This window comes from Callospermophilus lateralis, chromosome 11 (assembly GCF_048772815.1).
Source record: "Callospermophilus lateralis isolate mCalLat2 chromosome 11, mCalLat2.hap1, whole genome shotgun sequence".
NCBI lineage: Eukaryota > Metazoa > Chordata > Mammalia > Rodentia > Sciuridae > Callospermophilus > Callospermophilus lateralis.
The window spans coordinates 31,221,062-31,246,584 of NC_135315.1; the positions used below are offsets into that span (position 1 = coordinate 31,221,062).

The window sequence follows — 25,523 nt, forward strand, 5'->3', positions numbered from 1 at the left end:
TCTCTCTCTCTCTCTCTAACACACACACACACACACACACACACACACCCAAAATCTCTGCGTCCACTTTTTCTTCATTCCCCTTTCCAAAACCCCAATCCCCGGTTTAAAATGACTGTCCTGGAGGTAAGGTAGCAATACGGAATAATGTTGATCACAAATTAGATACACAGAAAAGAAACAGAGCATTTTATTACTGTGCTTGAAAAAATGAAGTAAAACACTATGAAAAAGTACCTTAGACGTCAATAATGGTTATGTATGATCTACCTTTTTTTTTTTCACATTTACAAAATGTTCAGGATCTATGTAATTTTAAAAGAAAATAGTTTTTAAAAAATCTTTGAAAATGGAATCCCATATTTCCAATGACCAGCTGGTTCAGGCTTAGTCTGATGGTGGGGGATAGATGTGGCAGTTTTTAAAATGCCAGCCTTTTGTTGAAGAAGGCAAAGACGGGTGGAGCCGGAGGGGCATTGGTTACTTCCCTACAGTATGTGCACAACTGAAGCCGAATAAACGCATTACATGCCTCCTCCCTAAAACCGCAGAGAACCACTTAAGCAAGCAGGCGCGCAGAATTGGCCCAGCGCCGGGGCAGCGGTTCTGATTGGCCTGCCCGGCAGAGGGCGCGCTGCATGCAGCGAGCCTCCCGGCCGCTCGGGCCCCGCCCAGGCCCCGCCCAGGCCCCGCCCATCGCCGTCACGTGGTGGGGCTCCAGGTCCAGCCTGTTGCTGATGCTGCCGCGCTGTATTCATCATGGAGCTGGCGCCGCGGAGCTCTCCTGTCTCGCGGTGGCTACTGCTGCTGCTGCTGCCGCTGCTATTGGGCCTCAGCACCGGTAGGTTCCAGCAAAAAGCTCACCAGCAGCGGGTGCGCACCCACCCCCCTGTCTCTCTCTAGGGGTGAAACTTTGCTAGTGGGTTTGTGGTTTTTAAAACAAAATTCTTTTCCTGGTTCGTTCTTTAGTAATTTATATTGCTTTTGAACCTCGCCTATTTTTTTTTTTTCTTTTTTCAGTTCAAAGTATTTTTCTACCCTTTTCTGGCTCTGGATGATCTAGTGCTTCCTTTCTCCCTTACGCCTATATATACGCAATTGTGCACCAATGTGTGATTTGGGGGAAACTGCCGATCAGTGAGATTTCCATGATCTAAAGTCTACTTCCTTTTTTTTTGGTATGGTGGGCTGCCAGATGAGGTTATAAGGTCTTATAAGCCTGCAGTAGACTGTCAGAAAGACCCCTGAAAGCCCTATCAGAAACCAGCCCTTTCGTCTGCTTGATTGGAACAGGCAAAACAAATTTGTGTTTAAATACGATGACTTGCAAATTGATTTTCACTTTATTCAGCAAAATATCTCCCCGTCTGAGTCTACAACAGAGAATATGAACTAGCCACAAACTTGTCTTGTGATCTCAGGCAAGTTGCTTAACAGTTCTTGTTTTCTCTTTTGTAAAATGGTAATTATCTGTCCCTTCAGCTTGGGTCACAGAAATGCAAAATATGTTCCTCCAGATTTTACAATGGTCATTGTCAGGGAAGGGTGAAGTGCCAGGGGTTAGATTTGGAGGGACTTGAAATTCTGTCGTTTTCAAGAAATTAAAACCTCTGTCATTTTCAAGGGACTCAGGTTTTATCAGTCATTTTCAAGGAGACTATAATCTCCTGTTACTTGTATATAGAGCCTTTTAGCCACACCTGTAATATTCTAGCCATTCTCTTTTATTTCTTGGGCATTTTCTGATTTTCTTCTCTCTCCTTCTCTCCCTCTCTCCCTCTCCCCACCCTCCCTTCCCCCTCACCCTTATAGGGAATGGAACCCAGGGGCTCTCTACTACTGAGCTACTGCCCCAACCCTTTTTATTTTGAGACAGTCTCACAAGTTGTGATCCTCCTACCTCAACCTCCAGAGTCACTGGGATTTCAGGCTAGTGCCACCAAGCCCAGTTTCTTCATTTTCTTTCTTTCTTTTTCTTTTCTTTTCTTTCTTTTCTTTTTTTTTTTTTTTTTGGTACTGGGGATTAAATCCAGGGGCGCTTAACCACTGAGTCACATCTCTGGCTCTTTTTTATATTTTATTTAGAGACAGGATCTCCTTGAGTTGCTTAGGGCTCACTAAATTACTGAGGCTGGCTTTAAACTCAGGATGCTCCTGCCTCAGCCTCCAAGCTCTGGAATTACAGGCGTGCACCACACCATGCTTTCTTCGTTCTTTTAATTTACAAGACAACATCATCTCCTCATCTATGCCCATCTCTTCCTTAGTTGGGACAAGCTTTTGTTTTAATTGCTAATGATGCCTGAAATTTAAGAAAAAGAAGGCAAAAACTTGGTCACAGGGAATTCTTCTCATCTTTTTTTTTTTTTTTTTTTAACCTACCCAGTGGCTTTGAGAAAAAAAAGATACTGTAATTTGGAAGTTATTACTTCAACAAAAGGTGACAGAAAATGTAATTTATCCTACCCCTTTCCAATACATATTTTGCAGATGCTAGAGAAAAGTTAACTAAGGAAAATCGGAATGAGAGGATTTAAGGAAATAAAAACATATATATATATTTTTTACTCTTCATTCAGCAAATAAGAAATATATAAAATATATATCTCCAAATTAAAAAAAATTAATTGGGCTATAGCTTATTGGTAGAGCACATGCTGAGGCCTTGGTCTGATCCTTACCTCCATGACCTCTGAAAAAAAATTGATCTACATAATTAAGGAAAATTATTCTTTTGTATATTTGTTACAGATCTGTCTTTCCTGTTTGCCTATTTTTTGGTACTGGGCATTGAACCGAGGATTGCTTCACCGCTGAGCTATGAGCTATAGCTCCAACACTTTTCGGGGGAGGGGGCAGGTAAGGGGGATTTAACCCAGGGCACTTGACGGAGGAGACACATTTCAAGTCTTTTTTATTTTTTTATTTTGAGACAGGGTTTCCCTAAATTGTTTAGGATCTTGCTAAATTGATGAGACTGGCTTTAAACTTGTGATCCTCCTGCCTCAGCCTCCTAAGCTGCTGGGATTAAAGGTGTGAGCCACCACACCCAGCACACAGCTCTTCAACTTAATTACATTTTTTTTTTTTGTCGTGGGTACCGGGGATTGAATTCAGGGGCACTCAACCACTGAGCCACATCTCTAGCCCTATTTTGTACTTTATTTATTTATTTTTATTTTTATTTTTTTAGAAGAGAGAGAGAGAGAATTTTTCAATGTTTATTTTTTAGTTCTCGGCGGACACAGCATCTTTTGTTTGTATGTGGTGCTGAGGATTGAACCAGGCGAGCCCGCTACTGCTTGAGTCACATCCCCAGCCCCTATTTTGTACTTTATTTGAGACAGGGTCTCACTGAGATGCTAAGTGCCTCACCAATGCTGAAGCTGGCTTTGAACTTATGATTCTCCTGTCTCACCTTCCCTAGCCACTGGGATTATAGGCATGTACCACCGTGCCTGGCCAATTTAATTTTTGATGTATAGAAATTTTGTTGTGTAGAAAATTGACAAGTTTCTGCCTTCACCTCTTAATGTTTTTCCTTATAATCTCTGGAGTTTGCTTAAATTCTTTTCTCATCTAGAGGTCAGAAAAATATTCAATTGCAGTCATCCCTCCGTATCCAGTTGGATCCAAGATCCATCTTGGGTGCCCAAATGCATAAGTGCTCAAGTACTTTATATAAAATAGTATAGTATTTGCATATAACCTACACACATCCTCCCATATCTTTTACATAATATCTAGATTACTTATAATACTAATACACAATTTAAATGCTATGTGAATAGTTGTTATACTTTTTTGTTGTTTTTTTTCCCCAATTGGTGAGGGGGACCAGGTATTGAACTCAGGGGCACTCGACTACAGAGCCACATCTCCAGCCCTATTTTGTATTTTTATTTAGAGACAATGTATTCCTGAGTTGCTTAGTGCCCTGCTTTTGCTAAGGCTGGCTTTGAACTTGCAATCCTCCTGTTTCAGCCACCCAAGCTGCTGGGATTACAAGCATGTGCCTTGCTGGCTCCAAATATTTTTTATTCAAAACTAGTTGAATCCAAGGATATAAGATCTGTGGATAGAGAGGACTGCCTGTGTATATTTTTGTTTTATTTTTAAATTTTAAACACTTTAATTTTTAATTTTAAAATTTAACACTTGGTTACTTGGAATTTATTTTGATTTATAGTGTTGAAAGGACCTAAACTTCTTTATAAATTCAAACATTAGCTGGGCATGGTGGTGCATGCCTGTAATCCCAACCGTTTGCGAGACATTTGTAGCCTGGCATGGCTATCTCTACCAGGTCTGGAATTCACCTGACAATCTTCAGGAAAATGACCTTGAGACTCTTTTGCAGGAGCTGTCATTGACTGGCCCACAGAAGAGGGCAAGGAAGCATGGGATTATGTAACCGTCAGAAAGGATGCTCACATGTTCTGGTGGCTTTATTACACTACCAACCCCTGCAAGAACTTCTCAGAGCTGCCCCTGGTCATGTGGCTTCAGGTAAACTAACTTCCTTCCCTGGCCTCACCTTGAGACCAGGCCTCCCTCTCTCAGTTTATTTATTTATTTATTTTGGTTCTGTGGATTGAACCCAGGGACACTTTACCACTGAGCTGCATCCCCAGGCCCCTAACTTTTTTTTTTTTTTTTTGAGACAGGGTCTTGCTAAGTTGCTTAGGCCTTACTAAGTTGCTGAGGCTGGCTTTGAATTTGTGATCCTCCTGCCTCATTCTCCTGAGTTGCTAGGATTACAGACGTGTACTACTGTACCTGGCCTCTTTGCTTATTCCTAAGGGCTCACAGCTCAACAGTTAAAGTCTGGTTTGGTCCAGCAGCCAGGCTTGGGGCTTTGGCATCCTGAGGCAAATTGAGAAAAAGGTATAGCCAAGGAGGTGAAATTGGAGGGTAAAGGGAGTCTAGCCTTTTTTGAGGGTTTTTTGGTTTGTTTTTGTGGTACTGGGGATTAAACCCAGCGATATTCTACCACTAAGCTACATCTCCAGCCCTTTTATTTTATTTAATTAATTAATTTATTTGTTTATTTTTGGGTACAGGGATTGAACTCAGGGACACTCAACCACTGAGCCACATCCCCAGCCCTATTTTGTATTTTACTTAGAGACAGGGTCTCACTGAGTTGCTTAGCACCTTGCTTTTTGCTGAGGCTGGCTTTGAACTCAGGATCCTCCTACCTCCCAAGAATTACAGGTGTGAGCTACCACGTCCAGCTCTTTTATTTTATTTTGAGACAGGGTCTTGTTAAATTGTTCAGGCTGGTCTTAAACTTACAATTCTCCTGCCTCAGCCTCCGATATAACTGGCATTAAGATGTGCACCATCTCACCCAGCTGCCAGGGTCTTTTTATTATTGAGGCCAGACAGTTGCAGGAACCTTGACTAATGATGTCTTTGGTTTTATACTGATAGAAAGTGTTTGAAGGTTCTGAAGCAAAGACCAAGATACATCAAACCTCCCTCACCTTTTCTTTTCCTTCCTCTCCCCCTCCCCAGGATCCTCTCCTGGACCCTAATACCTCATCCCCAGAAAAGCTCATCTTTTCAAAGAACTGCTACTAGTCTTTTATATCTTAGTGTGAATGTTAGGCCCTACCCTTCTTCCTAAATGTGTTTGCATTTTACCCTTGAGCTCTGACTGTAGACTTCCTGCGTTCCTGTAATATCTGTCTAGAGATAGCCACGCCTGGAAGACTAATCTCAAGGGAGGGGTTGAAGAACAGTCTTGCTTCAGCCTCTGGAAAACGTGGGCATGGCCCAGTTGGCCAATAAATAGGGCACCCTGGTACTTATCTCCATGGGATGCAAATGGGACTTCCTCCAAAAAATGCTTCCCAGTGCCCAGGCTTTGTCTGCCAAATTTTTCTGCAGATTTTCAGCTGAGATGAAGGGAAGATGGATACTTTTCAGAGAAGGTCCTTTCTCTCTAGGATTAGCACACATACCTCCTCTAGGGGCTACAGGTGAGGCTCAGCCCAAGGCTGCTGATAGGAAAATGCTCAGAAGAGAAAGCTACGTGTGTCAGCCAGCCCCGATGGGGCAGCTGGAGGGGAGGGTGCAGCATGGTTACCTGGGAGAGCCAGGTCTGGGACAAGCCCAGCCAGTTCAGCCAGAGACCTCAGTTTTCAGTGCCCTCCTGCCGCTTTCAACCATGGCAAGACCCTACCCTTCTCTGAGCCTTAGTTTTCTAAGCGGGGCGATTTGGATGGTTTTCAGACTTTTTGTTCATCAGCAGAACTCTTTTACCCACAGGTGAAAGCTTCCACACAGGGGCCAGAGCAGATAAAACAGAAGTGCTGAGGCTGGGGTGGGAGGGGGTGCTGAGTCCTGTGTGTACGGCCTCCTCTTAGTCCCTGGCCTCCCTCAGGTACTTTCTAGGCTCTCTGGGAAACAATTTGAAAAACACCCGATTCCAGAAACTTTTGCTTGACTACTGGGTCAACTTGAACCAGTTTGCCAAGATTTTAAAATCAGGACGTTTCCTTCCTCTTTCAAAATATCAGGAAATCCAGCAGCTTGGATCTGAAGTCACCATCCCCAAAGTTGAGTGGTAGAGTCCCCCCTCTCAGACAGCTGCAAGGAAGGGGGACTCTGCCCCACAATCTCTGCCCAGCCTCCGGCCTCTGGCTGTGCCATTTGTGACCTTTGGTTAGTTAGTTTAACCTTTCAGGCTGAGATTCTATTTAAAGGTTAGCTACTGAAGACACAAAGATTGCTCTTCTCCGTTTCCCTAGAGGCTCAAGGGAAAAGGAAAAAAAATACACATATATGATTAAAGAAGAAACAATTAATTCAGATGAAAGGCGTTCTCTCGTAGCAATCTACCAAGGACTCACGCACTGATTTCTCCAGAGGATCTTGGAGAATCGAGGTCACATCAGGAGTGGAGTAGCAAGCTATTTTAGGGATACTTTCAAGTCATGTACGCACTTCGTTTGATCCACTGACACACTTACCATATTTCAGAGTCGCTGGGTAGCCCTGGGCCACCACGGTAGTGCCCCATCCTGAAGATTTTGCAATCTTGTGTGTGTTCAGCTAGAACAGCAGTGTCCTCCAGCCGGCTTCTCCAGCCGGCTTCTCATTTGGTCCCTAAAGACCACACCCTACCAAAGGCCTTAGGAGCCTTCAGGGGGACTCTTCACTTTGATCCTGTCCCATCCTGACTAAAAGTTGGGTTTCATATTGCCTTGTAAGCATTTGTCAGTGTTGCCACACCGTTTTCATAGTTTGATTCTAACTGACAGCGTAGCCCACCCTGCAGGCGTGGTTCACTCCTCTGTTTCCCGTGGTGGGACATTCCAGTCGCAGCCTTCCTCTTGTTGTGGCTGCTGTCGGCACACGAGATGAACATCCCCCACTGGACTGTGAACTTTTTACTGCTGTGTTGGGAAATCTTAAGATAGAAAGTGCCTATAATCGAGGGGAGTCGTGGCCTTCCAGTGTGTCTTAGCAAGGTTGGGGTCGGTGGCGGCTCTAGTGTGAGGAGCCTTTCCTTGTGGGGGTCCAGCCAGCCCTCAGCCCTGCCTCCCCCTTCTCTTTTCTTTAGAGTTTCTTGCACAAACTGCCTGGGTTTCTGTTGGGCTGGAATGATCTCCTTTCCATCTTCTCTCCCTTTCCAACTCATCTGACTGTGCACAAGAGAGGCTAGGTCCTTTTATTCTGGGCCTTGAGCCTTACTGATAATGCGGTCATGTACCCCCAACTCAGCTGGCCCACTAGAGTTTTCCAGAAAGGCTCCCTCCCTTCCCTTGACCATCTCCTGTTGCCATCAGAAAGCCCACCCAACCTCCCCCACTTTTGCCCCTTCATTTCTTTCTCCTCCTCCCCTTTCTTCTCCCTGAGCTTTTCAGAGCCCATGGAACTTCTGCCCGTCACAGTGCAGTGTCCCCAAGCTTCCGTGCAGAATCCTGCCTCTGCCCTGCCTCTGGATGCCCACACATCAAGCGCTCCTGCGCCGGGACTTGCACATTTGCTCCGTTATATCCAGGGAGTTGACTTGACCAAGCAGCCTCTCAGTCTGAGCCCTTGTCTATCCACAGGGGTTCATCACAGGAACCAGATAGTCCCCACAGAGCCCCTAATTGCTGCATGGCCCAGGGCCAGCCACATCCCCTCTTCAGGGCCTACTGCTCTTCTTTGAAGTGAGAAGGGTTAGAGTTGTTTTTTGAAAAGTCTTTTGCGGTGTAGGGGGCAAGGTTCAAACTCAGAGAATCAGGAAGCAGGAAGGTTCCCTTGAGGGCCTCTTAGCCAGCTCTGCCCTTTCAAAGAGGAGGACTTCAGAAGTTACCACAAGAGCCTGTTGCCAGAGCCCGTGGGTCTCTGGGGACATGCATCTTGCACAGACTGACCAAGCAATCACTAAATCATAAGTTGTTTATAGTGATCGGGCTCATCCACTGTGATGACTAAGATTTGTCTCGATTTTCTTTTCTTTTTTTTAATATTTATTTTTTAAGTTTTAAGTGGACACAGTATCTTTATTTTACCTTTCTGTGGTGCTGAGGATCGAACTCATGCCTCAAGCATGCTAGGTGAGCGCTCTACCTCTGAGCCACAACCCCAGCCCCTTGACTCGGTTTTCTTTAGGTTTACTTCGTTGATTTCTGTCTCTTCCACAGGGTGGTCCAGGCGGCTCCAGCACTGGATTTGGAAACTTTGAGGAAATCGGGCCCCTCGACAGTCATCTCAAACCACGAAAAACCACCTGGGTACGAGGATGGCAGCCCCCAGTTGCTCCTGTCCTACAGCCTCTCCCGGGGGGTCGCAGAGTTGGCAGTCCTCACTGTCTGTGTTGCCCGAGGCCTTGGTCATTTGTTATAGGCTTCCTCTTCAGCCAGATTCTCTATTTCTCAGGACACCTTATCCTGCACTCATCTCTTCTCCAAGTTGGCGGCCTTTCTCTATCTGCCTGTAGAAACCTACTCTAGTGGACACCTGGGGCTCTGTCCTTACCAACATGCTGGCCATCTCTGTGATCTTAGACTCCAGGGTCCCACCCTCTGACCACGCTTGCAAGTCCTCCCTTCCAGTCCACCTGGTGTCTTGACTGTGACTCCAAGAGCCTAGTTCCTCCATTTTTGAGGCCTCTGGTTCTCAGTCTTCCCCTTCCCCTCATTCTTACCACCCCTTCCTTTCCCAGTTCCCCTTACTCCACGGGAACCACACCCTCCTCTCTCTCCAGTTCTGCCGGGCCCACCCTGGGTGACCTGCTTCTTCTGTCCTGCTTCTTGCTCAGACGGGCACCACCTGGGGCTACCTGCACTAACGTGTTACATTCATTCCATGCACTCACGTGTTAGGAAAGCAACTGCTCAGAGTCTTTGATCACCATTTATGTGTCTGTCTTTCCTTTTGGCCTCACTTTCTATGCTGCAGTCTACGTTCCTGTCCCTTTTCTGAAAATCCCTTTTAGCAGCAAGACATCACCACCAGCCACACCGAGGTCATAGCGTGGGTTTTCCTGAGCTCCTCTGAGATGATAGAAATGTCCACTGATTGCACCATCTCGTTCTCTCTGTGGCCTGCAGCTCCAGGCTGCCAGTCTCCTCTTTGTGGATAATCCTGTGGGCACTGGCTTCAGTTATGTGAACAAAAGCAACGCGTATGCAAAGGACCTCGCCACGGTGGCTTCTGACATGATGGTCCTCCTGAAGACCTTCTTCAGTTGCCACAAAGAATTCCAGGTATGTAAAGACCTAGGAGCAGCTAAGTAAAGGGCTAGCAGTCGCAACAGGACATCCATCAGAATAAATGTATGCTTTCCCAAGAGTTCAGTGCCCCGCTGATTTCAGATAAACCCTTTTTTGCTCCTGAGGTGGGTTGTGGGCTCTGTTTCTGTCATTTCTAAAGGGCTCTAGTGTGAAAGAATGACCCTGGAGTCATTGTGCTAATCAGACCAAAATAATCAGATATGGAGAGAAAGATAAAAGCAGATTTGTTTTGCCTGGGCATTACAAGCAATAAAAATTTTAAATTAATTTGTGTGAATTAGAAGCAGTCAGGCTATTTCATTGTTTGTATGTTCCTTTTCTTGCTAGACGGTTCCATTCTACATTTTCTCAGAATCCTATGGAGGAAAAATGGCTGCTGGCATTGGTCTAGAACTTTACAAGGTAACAGGGAGGGTTTTTTTTGTTGTTGTTGTTATTGTTATGATTTTGGAAAGAACACTAATTATGTTTTTTTAATAGGATATTAATGTACTTTGAATAGGATTTTATATATGCAGAGTGAAGTCTGGAATAATATCTGAAAAGCTTTAAGAACAGTGAAGGTCGTTTGTCTACATATTGAGTAAAACTGTGGAGCTGACATAGTGACCAATAGATTGAATGCAACATGATAAAGAATCAGAAACAGATTATATTATGTGTGTGTGTGTGATGTATGCAGTTTTTACATGGACCATACCTGTATGGGAACCATCCACAAAGATGGCATTTCACATTTTTGGGAACAGACAGAATATTTGATAAATGGTATGGAGATATAAAGTTGGATTCTGGCTAGATTAAATTCTAGATAGATTAAATTCTAGATAGATTAAAAATCTAAACATGAAAATGTTAAAACGCAAAATAGTTGGAAACTTAAAACTATAAGAGAGCCTGAAAATAGAAAGTTTTATAATCTTGGGTAGGACAGGCTTTCCTTCATGATATAAAATATCCATCTGGGTGCAGTGGAGCACACCTGTAAATCCCAGTTCGACACTGGAGGCTGAGGCAGGAGGATTGCAAATGAGAAGCCAGCCTCAGCAACTTAGCAGGACCCTGTCTCAAAGAATGAAAAGGGCTAGGGGTGTAGCTCAGTGGTAAAGTACCCTTGAATTCATCCTCAGTACTAAAAAAAGCAAAAACAAACAAAACAAAAAACTAATGAGACATCCAGAAGCCACATAGGAAAAGTTTCATTGTTAGGCTACATGTAAAACTTCTTAGGGCCTCATAGGCAATTATACATACACAGGTATATGTATGTGTTTGTGTTTATGTATATGTGTATGTGCACACAAATATGTACATATAGACAAATGTACACTTGTACAAATATATAATAGAAAAAAAGGTAGTCATATCAATATATCAATAAATCCATTTTATTTTTCTATGTATTTATTTTTAAAAATATTTTCAGTTGTAGATGGACACAATACCTTTATTTTGTTTATTTAGTTTTTTTATGTGGTGCTGGGGATTGAACCCTGTGCCTCACACTTGCTAGGCAAGCACTGTACCACTGAGCCCCAACCCCAGCCTGATAAATCCATTTTTATAAGAGAATATCCTAGGGGCTGGGGCTGGGGCTGGGGCTCAATGGTAGAACACTTGCCTGGCATATGTGAAGCACTGGGTTCAATCCTCAGCACCGCATATAAATAAATAAAAATAAAGGTCTGTCAACAACTAAAAAAAAATATTAAAAAGAAAAATTCAACCTTTGTAGTGAACAAGTGGAAAGATTCACAAGCAGCTTTCAGGAATTTGAGAGGAAGAAACCCTACTATTTCTTTAAAAAAAAAAAATAAGAGAGAGAGAGAGAGAGAATATCCTAGTAAAATCATGGGCAAAGGATATGGATAAGCACCTGCAAACATGAAAAATCTTCAACTATTAATAGTAAGCCACACCTTTGAAATTTGCAATTATTTAAAAGATTGGCAACATCCAGTTTGGGTAAGAAGTTAGAGAAATAAATACCCTCGTGTGCTTTGGGTGGGAATGGACGTTGTTAAGTCTTTTTACTTATTTATTTATTTATGGGGGTAAGTCATTTAAAAAGAGCAATTTAGCAGCATGTATCAAGTTTGGAAATGTATGTGCCCATTTACCCAATAACTTCACTCCCCAAAATCTGTCCTACAGAAATACTTACACATATGTGTCTGTCAGAGGATATTTATTATGTCATTGTTCATGATGTTCACTAACTGCAAACAGCTCGATGGCTGTCAGAGGAGGATGGCTCACATTAAGTGGTGGGACACTTTGCAGTCATGAAGAGTGGAGAGAGCGGTGCAGGCTGAGGCTGGGAAGTCACCCTTTGCTGTGTGGCAGGCACGCTGTAGGACAATTTTGGATACCTTGTTGGTAAATGAAGAGACACATCTATTACAAATGGTTTATTATGAGTGCTGTATATTTATATGCTTGTGAAGGCAAAGATGGGTCAGGAAGAAAACTTTAACTACAGTTAGCTGGTGTGGGGCACAATTAGGGCAAAGTAAGAGAGTCACATTTTCTCCTGACTTCTGTGTTTAAATTGTGTAGCGGTGAGCTTGTATGAGTGTTTCTAAAAAGATGTATTAATTATTTTAAAAAAATAATCCTGTAGAAGCAATATATGGGCGTCACAGAAAATCAGAAGAGGGGCTGGGGCTGGGGCTCAATGGTAGAGTGCTTGCCTCTCACGTGTGAGGCCCTGGGTTCGATCCTCAGCATCACATAAAAATAAATAAATAAATATATTGTGTCCATCTACAACTAAGAAACAAAAAAAAGAAAGAAAGAAAATAAAAAGATACAAGACTGAGATGTAGACAGTGATAGAATCAAATGCTTAGTATGTGCAAGGGCCCTGAGTTTCATTCCCAGCACCACTGAGAGACAGAGAGAGAAAGGAGGTTGAATATGCAGCAAGTACAAAGTAAAAATGAAAGCCCGTAATCCCAGTGGCTCTGGAGGCCGAGGTAGGAGGATTGCAAGTTCGAGGCCAGCCTCAGCAACTTTGTGAGGTCCTCAGCAACTTCGTAAGACCCTGTCTCAAAATAAAACATAGAAAGGGCTAGTTATGTGGTTCAGTGGCTAAGCATCCCTGGATTCAATCCCTGGTACCAAAAAAAAAAAAAAAAAGCAAGCTTCACTTTCTTAACTTTCCTACCAGATAGGAAACACCTTAGCATATAACTTTCTAAATATTTTCTTGATAGATGAAAAAAATTTTAACCAAAGCATGGTCCTCAGTCTTCTGTCCTTACCTTTCTGTTTCAACCAGTTTTCATCTCAGCTATTCAGACTTCATTAGTTTGTCCCAACATGGCCTTTATAGCTGCTTTGCCCAAGCCGATATTCAGTCCATATGCATGAGTTACATCTGGCTATGATGTCCCCGAGGACTGTCTTCCTCTAGCACAGTCCCTATTTTCATGACCATGATGTGCTGAAGAGACCAGAGCGTTTGTCTTATAGAATGTCATGTTTCTTGGCTTTGTCTGGCAATTTCTTTGTGGAATTATTTAACCTATTTCTCTATTCACTGTAGTTCTTACAAAACTGGAAGTTCTATCTAAAGGCTTGATGCATTCAGGGTAAAAATTTTGTTTTTTGATATATTTTTTAGATATTGATGGACCCATATTTTTAAATTTTTTTTAAACATTTATTTTTTAGTTTTAGGTGGACACAATATCTCTATTTTACATTTATGTGGTGCTGAGGATCGAACCCAGTACCTCGTGCATGCTAGACAAGCGCTCTACCACTGAGCCACAACCCCAGCCCTGATGGACTTTTATTTTATTCACTTATTTATATGTGGTGCTGAGAATCGAACCAGTGCCTCTCACATGCTAGGCAAGTGCTCTACCACTGAGCCACAACTCCAGCCTTCAGGGTAATCATTTTAAATAGAAAATAATAAAAGCCAGATGTCAGTAGGCTATGACCCATGAGTCACATTGACCCCCAACCTGTTTTTGTACGACTCATGAGCTAAGAATGACTTTTCCATTTTTAGGTGGTCAGGAATCAAAAGAAGAATAGTATTTCATGACACATGAAAAGTTGTATGAAACTCAAATTTCAGTGTCTATAAATAGAGCTCTGTTAGAATGTTTAGTTGTTTACATATTACTGTGTCTGCATCAGCACCACAGGGGCAGAACTGACTAATTTAGGCTGGTTGGTCCACAAAGCCGAAAACATTTAATATTTGACCCTTTATTAAAAATATCGGTGACCTCTGTCATAGTTGATGTGCATTTGTTTTGCATCAAATCAGAAAGCATATCATAATACCTCAGTCTAGTTGGATCTTTCTATTGAACCCTTTTAGCCACCCCTGCAACAGAAAGTTATGGGAGTAGAGTTGGTTTTGCTCTCTTTGGGTGTCCAGCCCCTCATCCACTTTTCAACATCAGGTTGTAATTCTCATCTAGCCTATTGATTTCATTAGAAGTTCCAAAGTGCTATCATTCTGTTCCCTCTTTTACAAGGCAGACTTCCCTTATTACCTGGGACTATTTAGATTACTCAAATGAGTTTCTTCTGGAAAAGTCGAACAAATGCATAATTCCTTCTCGTTAATACGGATGTTCAAAGTCAGGCTATTCGTTGTGTTATATATATAATATAATATAACATAATATAATATAATATTATATATATATATATATATATATATATATATATATATATATATATATACCTTTATTTTGTTTATTTATTTATTTACTTTTTTATTTGGTGCTGGGGATCGAACCCAGTGCCTCAGATGTGCTAGGCAAGCACTCTAACCATTAAGCCCCATGTTCTTGTTTTTGTTTATTTATTCATTTAGGTGGTGGTGCTGGGGATTGAACTCAGAGCCTCATGCATTCCTAGCAACTGCTGTCCTACTGAGCTATATCCCCAGTCCTGTTTCCTTGTTTTAGATCTCTTAATAGCCTTTTTTTCTTTTTTTTTTTTTTTTGGTCCTGGGAATTGAGCCCAGGGGTGCTTTTTCACTGAGGTAACTCCCCAGCCATTTTTATTTATTTTGAGACAGGGTCTCAGTAAATTGTTGAGGCTGGCCTTGAACTCCAGATCCTCTTGTCTTAGCCTCCTGAGTTGTTGAGATTACATGTAGCTGTGCAGCACCACGCCTGCCTAGATCTTTGAGTAGTTTATATTCACATAATTAAAAATTTTAAGAAATATAAAAAGAATGCTGTTTGGGCTGGGGATGTGGCTCAAGTGGTAGCGCGCTCACCTGGCATGCGTGCAGCCCGGGTTCGAGCCTCAGCACCACATACAAACAAAGATGTTGTGTCCGCTGAAAACTAAAAAGTAAATATTAAAAAATTCTCTCTCTCTTTAAAAAAAAGAATGCTATTTAAGCTCTTAGTCTTGCCTTTGTCCCCCTTCCCTAATGCACTTATTAAGCACTTATTAAGCTGCTTCTGGATTGTTCCAGAGGAACTGCATGGCTGTGTAAACTAATTTACATGAATTTATATTTTTTCCCATTTTTGTATAATATGCATAATTCTCTCTCTCTCTCTCTCTCTCTCTCTCTCTCTCTCTTTCTCTCTCTTTCAAATATTTTTTTAGTTGTTGATGGACCTTTATTTTATTTATTTTTATATGGTGCTGAGGATCTAACGCAGTGCTCACACGTGCTAGGCAAGCGCTCTACCACTGAGCTACGACCTCAGTCCTGTATTTCTCTTTTTTAAAAACATCAACAACATATATTGGAGATATTTTCATATCAGTACATACAGAGCCTTACCATTTTTTTAAAGATTTTTCATACATCATGGAAATAACCAGAATTTGTGTAGCTCATCTTATTGATAAATATTTAGGTTATTTCCAATTTCCTGTTAGTGGACAGATTCATATTTAAATGAATAAAAGAATCAGGGGTTCAAGTTTCTTGTCCTAAGGCATCCGCTTCATCCTCGAGGCCTCCAGCCCTTCAGTGACTGCTACTTGGCATTAATCCCAAGCACCTTGGGAGGATCACAGACTTCATGGGGGGGGTGTGATCATGTTCCTACCAGAGACAACTAGGGTCAGACCTCACATACATCCTGCCAGCACCCTGTGACAAAGGAGAGAGAAGCAGGCGCTTCCTCCTTGTTTTGCCAATGGCTGCAGGAGAGCTCCCCTGCTCTTTGGTGGGTTCCTGGGTCTTACAATGGCCAGAGAATCTAGGAAAGGATGGGCAGAAGTTCTCAGAAAAGGTGGAGGATAGGTCTGCCTCTTTGAGAAAGGGCTGAGGCCCCTGATCCCTCATGAGGGTGTTTCTTGGCTTCTCTTCCAGGCCATTCAGCAAGGGACCATCAAGTGCAACTTTTCTGGGGTTGCGTTGGGTGATTCCTGGATCTCCCCTGTTGGTAAGTATAGAATTTGTAGGCCTATCTTTACTTTCCCTACCCCATCCCTTGCTCAGACTTTGGGCTGTGTGGTCCAGATCAAAGAACAAGGCAGCGGGGCTGGGGATGTGGCTCAAGCGGTAGCGCGCTCGCCTGGCATGCGTGCGGCCCGGGTTCGATCCTCAGCACCACATACAAACAAAGATGTTGTGTCCGCTGAAAACTAAAAAATAAATACTAAAACTCTCTCTCTTCTCTCTCTCTCTCTCTCTCTCTCTCTCTTTTAAAAAAAAAAAAAAAAAGAACAAGGCAGCAAAATTTTAGGGGGGGGTCCATGGAGAAGTCAGCACAGAAAGTGTTTCCCTCGGGAGCATCCAAGAAATGTGGGGTGAGGATGCATTGACAGAGCACCTACCCCTGCACTGAGTTCTCAGATTCTCCCAACAAAGGAATTGAATTTTGCAATTGGAGATATTCCGAAAGACTCAGAGAGGTGATGGAATATACCCTCTGGCACTCAGAATGAGTGGTTAGTGAGGATCCAGAGGCAGGTCTGTGTGACTCAGCAAGAGGACGAATTTGTGTTGTCAGCTTGTCCCCTCCACCACCCTGATGTTGGCGTGAGCACTCAGGGTGAAGTTTCCATCTCTCCATCCTGTTGATGGCAAGAGAAGGTGATGGTCAGGTCTTGCCATTCAGGCGCACGGGTTTCACAACCTAGCATCCTTCTTGGAGCACCTACAGGAGTTGTTTATTTGCAGATGTCTGGGGTGTGGCTTCAGCTGTCTGAAGTAATCATCTTAGTGGGGTGAACTGCCATAGGGTTTCTCAACCTCAGGGCTGTTGACAATTTGGGGTCGCGTGACTTTTTTTTGTTGAGAGGGGCCATCCTGTGCATTGTAGGATATTTATTAGCAGCAGGCCTGGCCTCTGCTCATTAGATGCCATTAGCACCACCTCAGTGTGACAATCCCAAAATATCTCCAGCCAGGCATGGTGGCGCATGCCTGTAATCCCAGCAGCTTGGGAGGTTGAGGTAGGAGGATCATAAGTTCAAGGCCAGCCTCAGCATCTAAGCAACTTAGAAAGATCCTGTCTCTAAGTTAAACATAAAAAGGGCTGGGGATGTGACTCAGAGGTTAAGTACCCCTGGGTTCAATCCCCAGTAACCCCACCCTCAAATCTCCAGATGTCACCAAATGTCCTGTGGGGGACAAAATCATTGCTGATTGAAAACTCCTATTCTAAATTAACAAATGGTGACTTTTCACAAACCAAACTTTAGAATTAGGAATCAAAAGAGGGGTTGTCTTTGGAAGAGAGATGGGACGGGTTGGGAACAGACACAAGGGAACTTCCTTGGCTGTCAGAGCCCTGGGTCGATGTGATCAAAATTCTTAATGTACATTCATGCTTTATCATGTGTGACTATGGCTCAGTGTTTTTAAAATAACAATTGACCAAAGGTAGTATTTTTCCCCTAAATAGAGAATTTGGCTTATTAAAGAGCCACATCCCTGGTGGATTGGGGATGTTCTGTTGCTCCCTGGAGTGGTTATTTCTGGCCCTCCAGCCTGGCATCTCCAGGATAGGACTGAAATTGCATGAATCAAGTTAGGTTGAAAAGGAAGGCTGCTATTGGCTTTTTCTTGGCGGAGGGACCTCGAAGGACTTCACAAAACTGCAGGAGCCTTGGTCAGAGGCACAAGGACCAGCAGCTTCCTGTCAGACACTGCTCTGTAGCTCATGTCAATGACAAGGTGCCGATCAGGTCAGATGCATCAGAGGGCTGCAGTTCCATAACTGAGCAATCCTTGTTGGGAGCACAGATAAGAGTAATTTGTGACTCAGAGTTCCAGTGCTGGTCCTCACACTTCCTCATGGGGTCTAATCACAGTTTCATCACAGCACTAAACTTTGCATGTGCTAATTTCATTTAATCATTACAAAAGCTGCACAGCATGAATGCTGCTATTATCCTAATTTTGTATGTGATGAAAGAGAGACTCGGGGAGGTTAAGTAACTTTCTTAGAACTGTACAGCTTAAGTGTTAGAGCCGGGACTCAAACCCAGGCACCAGGGCCAGTATTGGTGCACTTAACCACGATGCTACGTTACCTCAGCAGACCGGAAAGCGTAGCCACGTGGCTTTCTAAAGGCTGTTCATTCTGTTCAGAATCTACCTTCTCTCCTTGCCGTAAACCATTTCCCTTTATGAATTTGCCTGTCTGGATCTTTTTTCCCCCCCATACTTTTTATTGGTACATTAGGATTGTACATGGTAGTGGAATTCATTGTTAGATATCCACACATGCACACGGCATGATAATATAATCTGGTCAATTGCTTGTCCAGATCTTAATCTGCCCATCCACGGGTACTTTAAGTATCACTCCTCCATCCCCAAAGCATTTTTTTTTTTTTTTTGAGATAGAAGTACTGTTAATTTCCATGAACAACTTTTTCTTCACTAGCTAGAAGGGAACATTATCAAAAGAATCCCAGCTGTTTGATACCACACTCAGGTAGATCACAGTCTTCAAACTCCCTCTTGCCTCAGTGAATGTCCTTCAACGTCACTTCCCAGAACGGAGCTGAGTCTTCTGCCACACACCCAGGAGCAGATGTAGCACTGTTCTCCGACTGCACCTCGGTCTGACTTAGGAGCCTGGCTACTTGGTTTTCTTTAAGCTTCCTGAGTGGCCAGTGTTTGCAGACGTCATTTCCAGCACTGCAGAGTGTTAATAAGAGAACCGGAAAAGGTTCACTAGACAGTCTTTTTCTACATAGGAACCTGCAGGACAGTGGTTCTAACTAGTCGCAGCTCCAGTGACTTTGGGTATACAGATCCCCTTGCCCCTGTGTAGTCACCCCTGTCAGTCTCCCTAGGGTGGGGTTCATTATTTCATACCCAAGAGACCAGATCCAACTTGTCCAGAAATTAGAAGCGATTCATCTCAGTCCCGGGGTGTCATTTAGGCACTGGGCTGTGGGTAGGACAATTACAAGGAGTTCTCTAGGTTAAGATAAGCGACAAGTAGGGCCACCATTCAGGGCAAGTAAAGCAGCCACCGGAGGGAAAAAACTGCAAGAGTCTAAACTCGGAAGATTGTCTGCTCCTCTTTCTCCCAATATGAGAATGTCTGGGTTCAGCAAGTATTCTCCAGATCACTGGCCTCATACTTACACACACACTCACTGGCTTCTTCCCAGAAATCCCTGTTGAAAGACACACGCACCAGCCAGTTGCAGTGGCTCACGCCTGTAAACCCAGCAACTCACAATGGGTCTAAGGCAGGAGGGTAGATCACAGGTTCAAGGCCAGCCTCAGTAACTTAGACCTTGTCTCAAAATAAAAAAATAAAAGGGGCTGGGTGGGGAAGGGAATGGGGTTGTGGCTAAGTGGAAGAGCGCTTACCTAGCATGTGTGAGGCACAGGGTTCAGTCCTAAGCACTGCATATAAATAAATAAATAAAAGTCTATTGACAACTAACAAAATATTTTAAAAAGGCAGGGGGGGTTGGGGGGCTAGGGATGAACTTCAGTGGTGGAATGCCCTTGGGTACAATCCCTAGAACCACAAAAAAAAAAAAAAAAAGACACACATGGCTGTTGGCCATCATTGTGGACCACACAGCTCCAGAGCATTTCTGGCTTTACAGGAAGTTCCTCTGGGCAGTGCAGGTCTACATCAGAGGTTGGTAAACTGTGACTCTGACGCCTACATCAGTAATTTTTTTAATTGGAACACAGCCACACTGTTCATTTACCTGTTGTGTGGCTGGTTGGAGTCTGCACAGACAAGAGTTGAGTAATTGCGACAGTGATCAGCTAGCCTGTAAGGTCAGGTTATTCACTATCTTTCGCTTTATAGAGTTTGCCAACCCCTGATCTATATCAAGCAGAAAATGATATGCACTAGAGGATTATAAATGATTCGGTATTTCTTTTTCTTTTTTTTAGAGAGAGAGAAAATGTTTTAATATTTATTTTTCAGTTTTTGGTGGATACAACATCTTTATTTTATGTGGTGCTGAGGATAGAACCCAGCACCCCACGCATACCAGGCAAGTGCATTACTGCTTGAGCCACATCCCCAGCCCATGATTTGGTATTTCCACCTCCCCAGGCTTAAACTGGGGAGGTGAATGTTAGCTAGGTCACAGAGGACCTGGTATACTCTGAGATGCCTGCATTTTTCAGGGTGAACAATAAAGAATACCTGTCCCAGGAAATGCTACAGAGAGCTCTGTGGTCACATAAGTTTTGAAAGTGCTAAACACTGTCTCCACCTCCCTGGAGTCTACAGGCATATTAAAGGCTCTGAGAAGTCCTACAGTAAAGAGGATCCATTTTGCATAACCTAAAGTTTTCAATGAAAAATTATTCTTTTTTGAGGAGAGGGGTACCAGGGTTGAATCTACAGGTACTTAACCACTGAGCTTCCCCCACAGACCTTTTTTCATATTTTATTTAGAGTCATGGTCTCTCTGAGTTGTTCAGGGCCTCACTAAGTTCCTGAGGTTGGCTTTGAACTTGTGATCCTCCTGCCTCAGCCTCCTGAACTACTGGGATTATAGGCATGCATCACCACGCCCTGCCAAGAAACTATTCTTTTCCTGGAACCTATATTAAAATCCTTCAGAGGGCTGGGGCTATAGCTCCTTTGGTAGAGTGCTTGTCTCACATGCACAAGAACTGAGGTTATTTGACACAGACTTTGGGAACTTGGTCTTAGGGAGGCACTGAAGGCTTCTAAGCAAAGCAGTGACATTTTCAAATGTGCTTTATATGTTGACGTCCTTGATTCTTACTTGGCACCTCTCCAGGGCACTTGTCTCACCTCGTGACCAGGTAACCGTGAACTCGCCTAGGCCAGCTTACTATGCTCATTGTTTAAGCATTTATCTTACTCCTGTTTGTCTCCTTGGGCTGTTTGGTGCCCTCATATCCTTGGTCTCTTCTGAGTGTGGCTGTGGAATAGAACTGAAAATTGTCTGTGAAGAGCCACAGTTATTAGCTAGAGTCTCCCCATTGGAGGAGCAAACATGCAGAGAGGAGATAGGAGGGCAGGAGATTATTTTAGGCTGTCAAATCCTAGACGACTGCAGATCCCAGCCTGCACCACTCCCGCTCGGCCTGCCTGTGAGGATACTCTGCTGGGTGACACCCTTGCTGGACCAGTATCAGGTCAGATGAATTTGAGCTCTCAGCGTCATCAGAAGGCCCCACAGCTTCGCCCCACCTCTCAGCCACCAAGGCCTCCTCCCACCTCCTGTGTGGGTGCTGGGGAGCTCAGCAGTCTTCACAGCGGAAGCCACTGGACATCCAGCACCTGTCTTTGGAGGAAAGCCAATGAGGCATTTCTTTGGGAAGACAGCCACACCCCACTTAATTTGTACCTATGTCATTTCTTTAGATTCGGTGCTCTCCTGGGGACCTTACCTGTACAGCATGGTGAGTAAGTGGGTTCTCACCTTTGCACCCTCCTTGGGGAACAGCCCCACAGCCCTCTCCACTCTGACCTCCTCCTGTCCCCGGCAAGAGGAAGCTAGTTGAATTTGCACAGGTGGTTGACAACGTTCCTTAGGGACAATTAGTCCAAATTAAATTAGAGAGACTAAGCAACCGCCAGCCTTGGGGAGAAATTCAAAGAAAATCAGCACACTTATTCCATTTTTTTTCCAGATATGAGACATAATTTTAAGCTCCCTTTGTAGCATAAGAAATTGGAAATACACCTCAAAGTTGAAGGATCATAGGGAACACCCACCTACCCACTTTCTCAATTCAGTTAACTTTCTACTGAATTTCTCACATAATGAAAAAATGTGACTTGGACTGGGAATGTAGCTCAGTGATAGCGCACCGGCCTAGCATGCATGATCCCCAGGACTGATGAGGGACTTGTGACAATACCCGTTCACATGTGAGCTCCCCTGTCTCCTTCCTCCCACTCTTTCTCCTGCCCATCCCTGGCCACTGCAACACCAGATTTATGTCCCCAAGTAAAGGATACCTTTTTGTTCTTCTTTTGCATTCCAGTCTCTTCTGGAAGACAAAGGTCTGGCAGAGGTGTCCAATGTCGCAGAGCAAGTCCTGGATGCTGTAAATAAAGGGTTCTACACGGAGGCCACCCAGCTGTGGGGGAAAGCAGAAACCATCATTGAAAAGGTAAAGAGGACATGCTCAAGGACCATCATGGCTTGGCTTTTTCCCATGGGTACAGGGGCCTAGGACTGGTATTGTTAGGATTGGGTTGGTGTCTCTTCTGGGTCTCCCCACAAAGCCTGAAATAATTACATGCAAAATGATAAATCTGACGGATCTGAGCCGTGGTGTAGTGACCACTTAAAGAGTCAGAAAGTCACCTATGCCTGCCAAACTTGCTTGTCCTTGACTGTTTGTTTTCTATAAGAAGACTGTGTAAGTGTAAAGAGTTTGGAGATTTTTTTTTGATACCAGGGATTAAACCCAGGGGTGCTTAACCACTGAGCTACATCCCCACCTTACCCCCCCCTTTTTTTTTATAAAGAGAAAGACACAGAGAGAGAGAGAGAGAGAGAGAAAGAGAGAATTTTAATATTTATTATTTATATTTTTTGGTTTTCGGCAGACACAACATCTTTGTTTATATGTGGTGCTGAGGATCGAACCCGGGCCGCATGCATGCCAGGCGAGCGTGCTACTGCTTGAGCCACATCCCCAGCTCAAACCCACCCTTTTTATCTTTTATTTTGAGACAGGGTCTCACTAAGTTGCTTAGGGCCTTGCTAAGTTGCTGGGGCTGGCTTTGAACTTCTGATCCTCCTGCCTCAGCCTCCTGAGTTGCTGGGATTACAGGTGTGCGCCACCGTGCCCGGATTATTAGCTATTCTTATTTGGATCCTTGCCAAGCAACATTCTGACTCCACTGTACCAGAAGGGAAGAGTGCACCAACCGAGGACCCTCCGCAGCTCTGACACAGGCCCTGGGCTTCTCCTGTGGCGTCTAAGATGGGTTCTGATGAGCTTGGCGCCAGCCCCTGAAGTGTGGGCTGACACAGTTGCTTTCTGCACCTTTAGAGCTGCATCTCTCTCTGGTGCTAGAAAATTTCCAAAGCTAAAGCCATCCTTGGAGGCCATGTGCCTTTCTTTTTTACACCTTATGATAGGGGAAAAAAAAAAGAAAGAAAGAAAGAAAGAGAAACAGCCAAATGTACTTGTGTATTTCAGAACGCAGATGGGGTGAACTTCTATAACATCTTAACTAAAAGCAATCCCACGTCTGCCATGGAGTCAAGCCTAGAGTTCACCCAGAGCCATTTAGGTGAGTGAACCTTAGTGCCCTTAGCTCCTGCCTCAGTCTTCATCCCAGAAGGAACCCATCTTTTAAAAAGCTTTATGAAGATATACTTTACATACCACAGAATTCACCCATTTTTAAGTGGATAACGAGTTTTAGTTATTCACAGAGTTGTGCAGCCATCACCATGATCCAGTTTTAGAACATTTCTGTCACCCCAAAGAGAGCCCACATGTCTGTCTGCCGTCACTTCTCTTTCCCACACCCGGCCCCAGGCAGCCACTGATCTGCCTTCTGTTTCTCCTGGTTTGCCTTTTCTGAACATTTTACAAAAATGGAATCAGACAATAGTCTTTCGCATCTGGCTTCTGTTGCTTAGCATATGCTTTTCTTTTTCTCTTCTTTATCTTTTTTTTTTTTTTTTAGGCTGTGCTAGGAATCCTATCCAGGGGCTGGTGCATGCTAGGCAAGCACTCTGCTACACTCCACACTCCCAGCCCCCTGGGAACCAGCTTGTGTCCACCCATTTACCATGTCAGATCCCTGAAGAGCTGAATTTAGTGGTCTTTCTGACCCAGGTTCACTTCGGAGGCAGAATGTCTAGAATCCTCCCTCATAAGAGGCCAGAACGGCTGTAGGAATCTTGCTAGATTCCTCTTCTCAGCAGATTTTCTCGGGCTGTTCTGGATCATCTCAGTGGCCCACAGTGCACGGGATGCAGTCATCTCTCCTCTGTCATTCTGTTCCCAGCTGTCTTCCTCCACCCCGGGGTGAATCCAGCCCCAAACCCCCCTCTTCCTGCCCAGCTTCCCCAGCAGCTTGGGAAAGATGTCCCCGTGGTCATGTTTCCAGTCCTTTGACTCGCTACCTCCCTGTTTGGTTTCAGTCCGTCTTTTTCAACGCCACGTGAGACACCTACAAGGAGATGCCTTAAGTCAGCTCATGAATGGCCCCATCAGAAAGAAGCTCAAAATTATCCCTGAGGATATCTCCTGGGGAGGTACTTATGTGACCTGATTTGTAGAGTTTGAAGGAAGAAAGTGCAACTTCAGAGGTCTTAAGTTGCACAGTGGGTTTCGGTGGCGATGGTATGTTGCAGGTAAAACAATATTACCTGTCCACAGTTTGCAGATGAGAAAGCAGGTAGACAGTCAATGACATGTCAAGTTTGGTTGAAAGCAAGGGGATGGCAGGGAAGAGGGAAGAGAGAGAAATGGCAGGTGATCGGTTATGAGTCAATAATTGTGGAAGCCTAGTATAGGTGTATGGGAATTATATTCGTATCTTTACCTTGGTAATGGTTTGAGATTTTCCATAATTTTATATATGTGTATGTGTGTGTGTGTGTATATATAGATAGATAAGTAGATATAATTTTATGCATATGTATTTTACATATATATGATAAAAAGCCATGCCCAAGGCTGCAGCTGGTCACAGATGAGATGTCCAGCCAGAGGTCCTCTGAAGGATGCAGATACGCTCATGTGCTTGGTCAGATCTTGACCAGCTCTCTTGCCAGCCTCCCCAACAACCCAATGCTGGATGTTTTCAGCCGTGTACCACATTCTGGTCTGAAGGCTATAGTATGGAAATATTGGAGTCTCAAGAGACCAGAGCCAGGAGGAAAGCCTCAATAAGTTCACCGCTTAGTCCAATAGGAAAGCCTTGAACAAGCAGCACTCTCGAGTTTCTGGAGTAAAAACACTCCATGCACCTTGAGAGGGGGTTTGTTTGGTTTGCATGTGAGATTCCCCAAGACTGTGGGGTCAGGAGGCTCCTTTCTAGGATGGCTCCTTGGCATCTGCCAAAAAGCTGAGACTTGATCTTGGTCCTGGCCTCCTCTAGGATCGTGGACTATCTTATCCCAACATGCCAGCACCAGAAGGCTCATTCTAGACCTAGTTGTCTCATTTTCCTGGATTAAATGCAAGGATGGAATATGTGTGAAGCTGCAAGGGGAGGGTACCACTGCAGAGAGCTGTCATGCCACGGAGCGACGTGGGGAATCACAGGAGGCCAAGTGTAGGGCATGCTCACGAGCACATCTTTTCTGCTCACCACCTTCATTTTATCTTCATGATGATTTTTTTCCTAGCCCCAGTGAATGGGCAAGGTGACTATATTTTTG

General features: G+C 44.0%; 1 protein-coding gene across 1 annotated transcript in view; it reads left to right on the forward strand.

Annotated features, from left to right (window-relative positions):
- The first annotated feature begins 727 nt into the window (after positions 1-727).
- Positions 728-25,523, forward strand: part of Scpep1 (serine carboxypeptidase 1) — a 31,401-nt gene continuing 6,605 nt past the window's right edge. The window contains exons 1-10 of the mRNA XM_076870749.2: positions 728-841; positions 4,361-4,509; positions 8,646-8,735; positions 9,555-9,710; positions 10,065-10,139; positions 16,054-16,126; positions 21,527-21,564; positions 22,153-22,281; positions 23,323-23,416; positions 24,279-24,392. Coding sequence (XP_076726864.1) covers positions 760-841; positions 4,361-4,509; positions 8,646-8,735; positions 9,555-9,710; positions 10,065-10,139; positions 16,054-16,126; positions 21,527-21,564; positions 22,153-22,281; positions 23,323-23,416; positions 24,279-24,392 — 1,000 coding nt within the window. The 5' untranslated portion in view covers positions 728-759. The remainder of the gene's footprint in view (positions 842-4,360; positions 4,510-8,645; positions 8,736-9,554; positions 9,711-10,064; positions 10,140-16,053; positions 16,127-21,526; positions 21,565-22,152; positions 22,282-23,322; positions 23,417-24,278; positions 24,393-25,523) is intronic.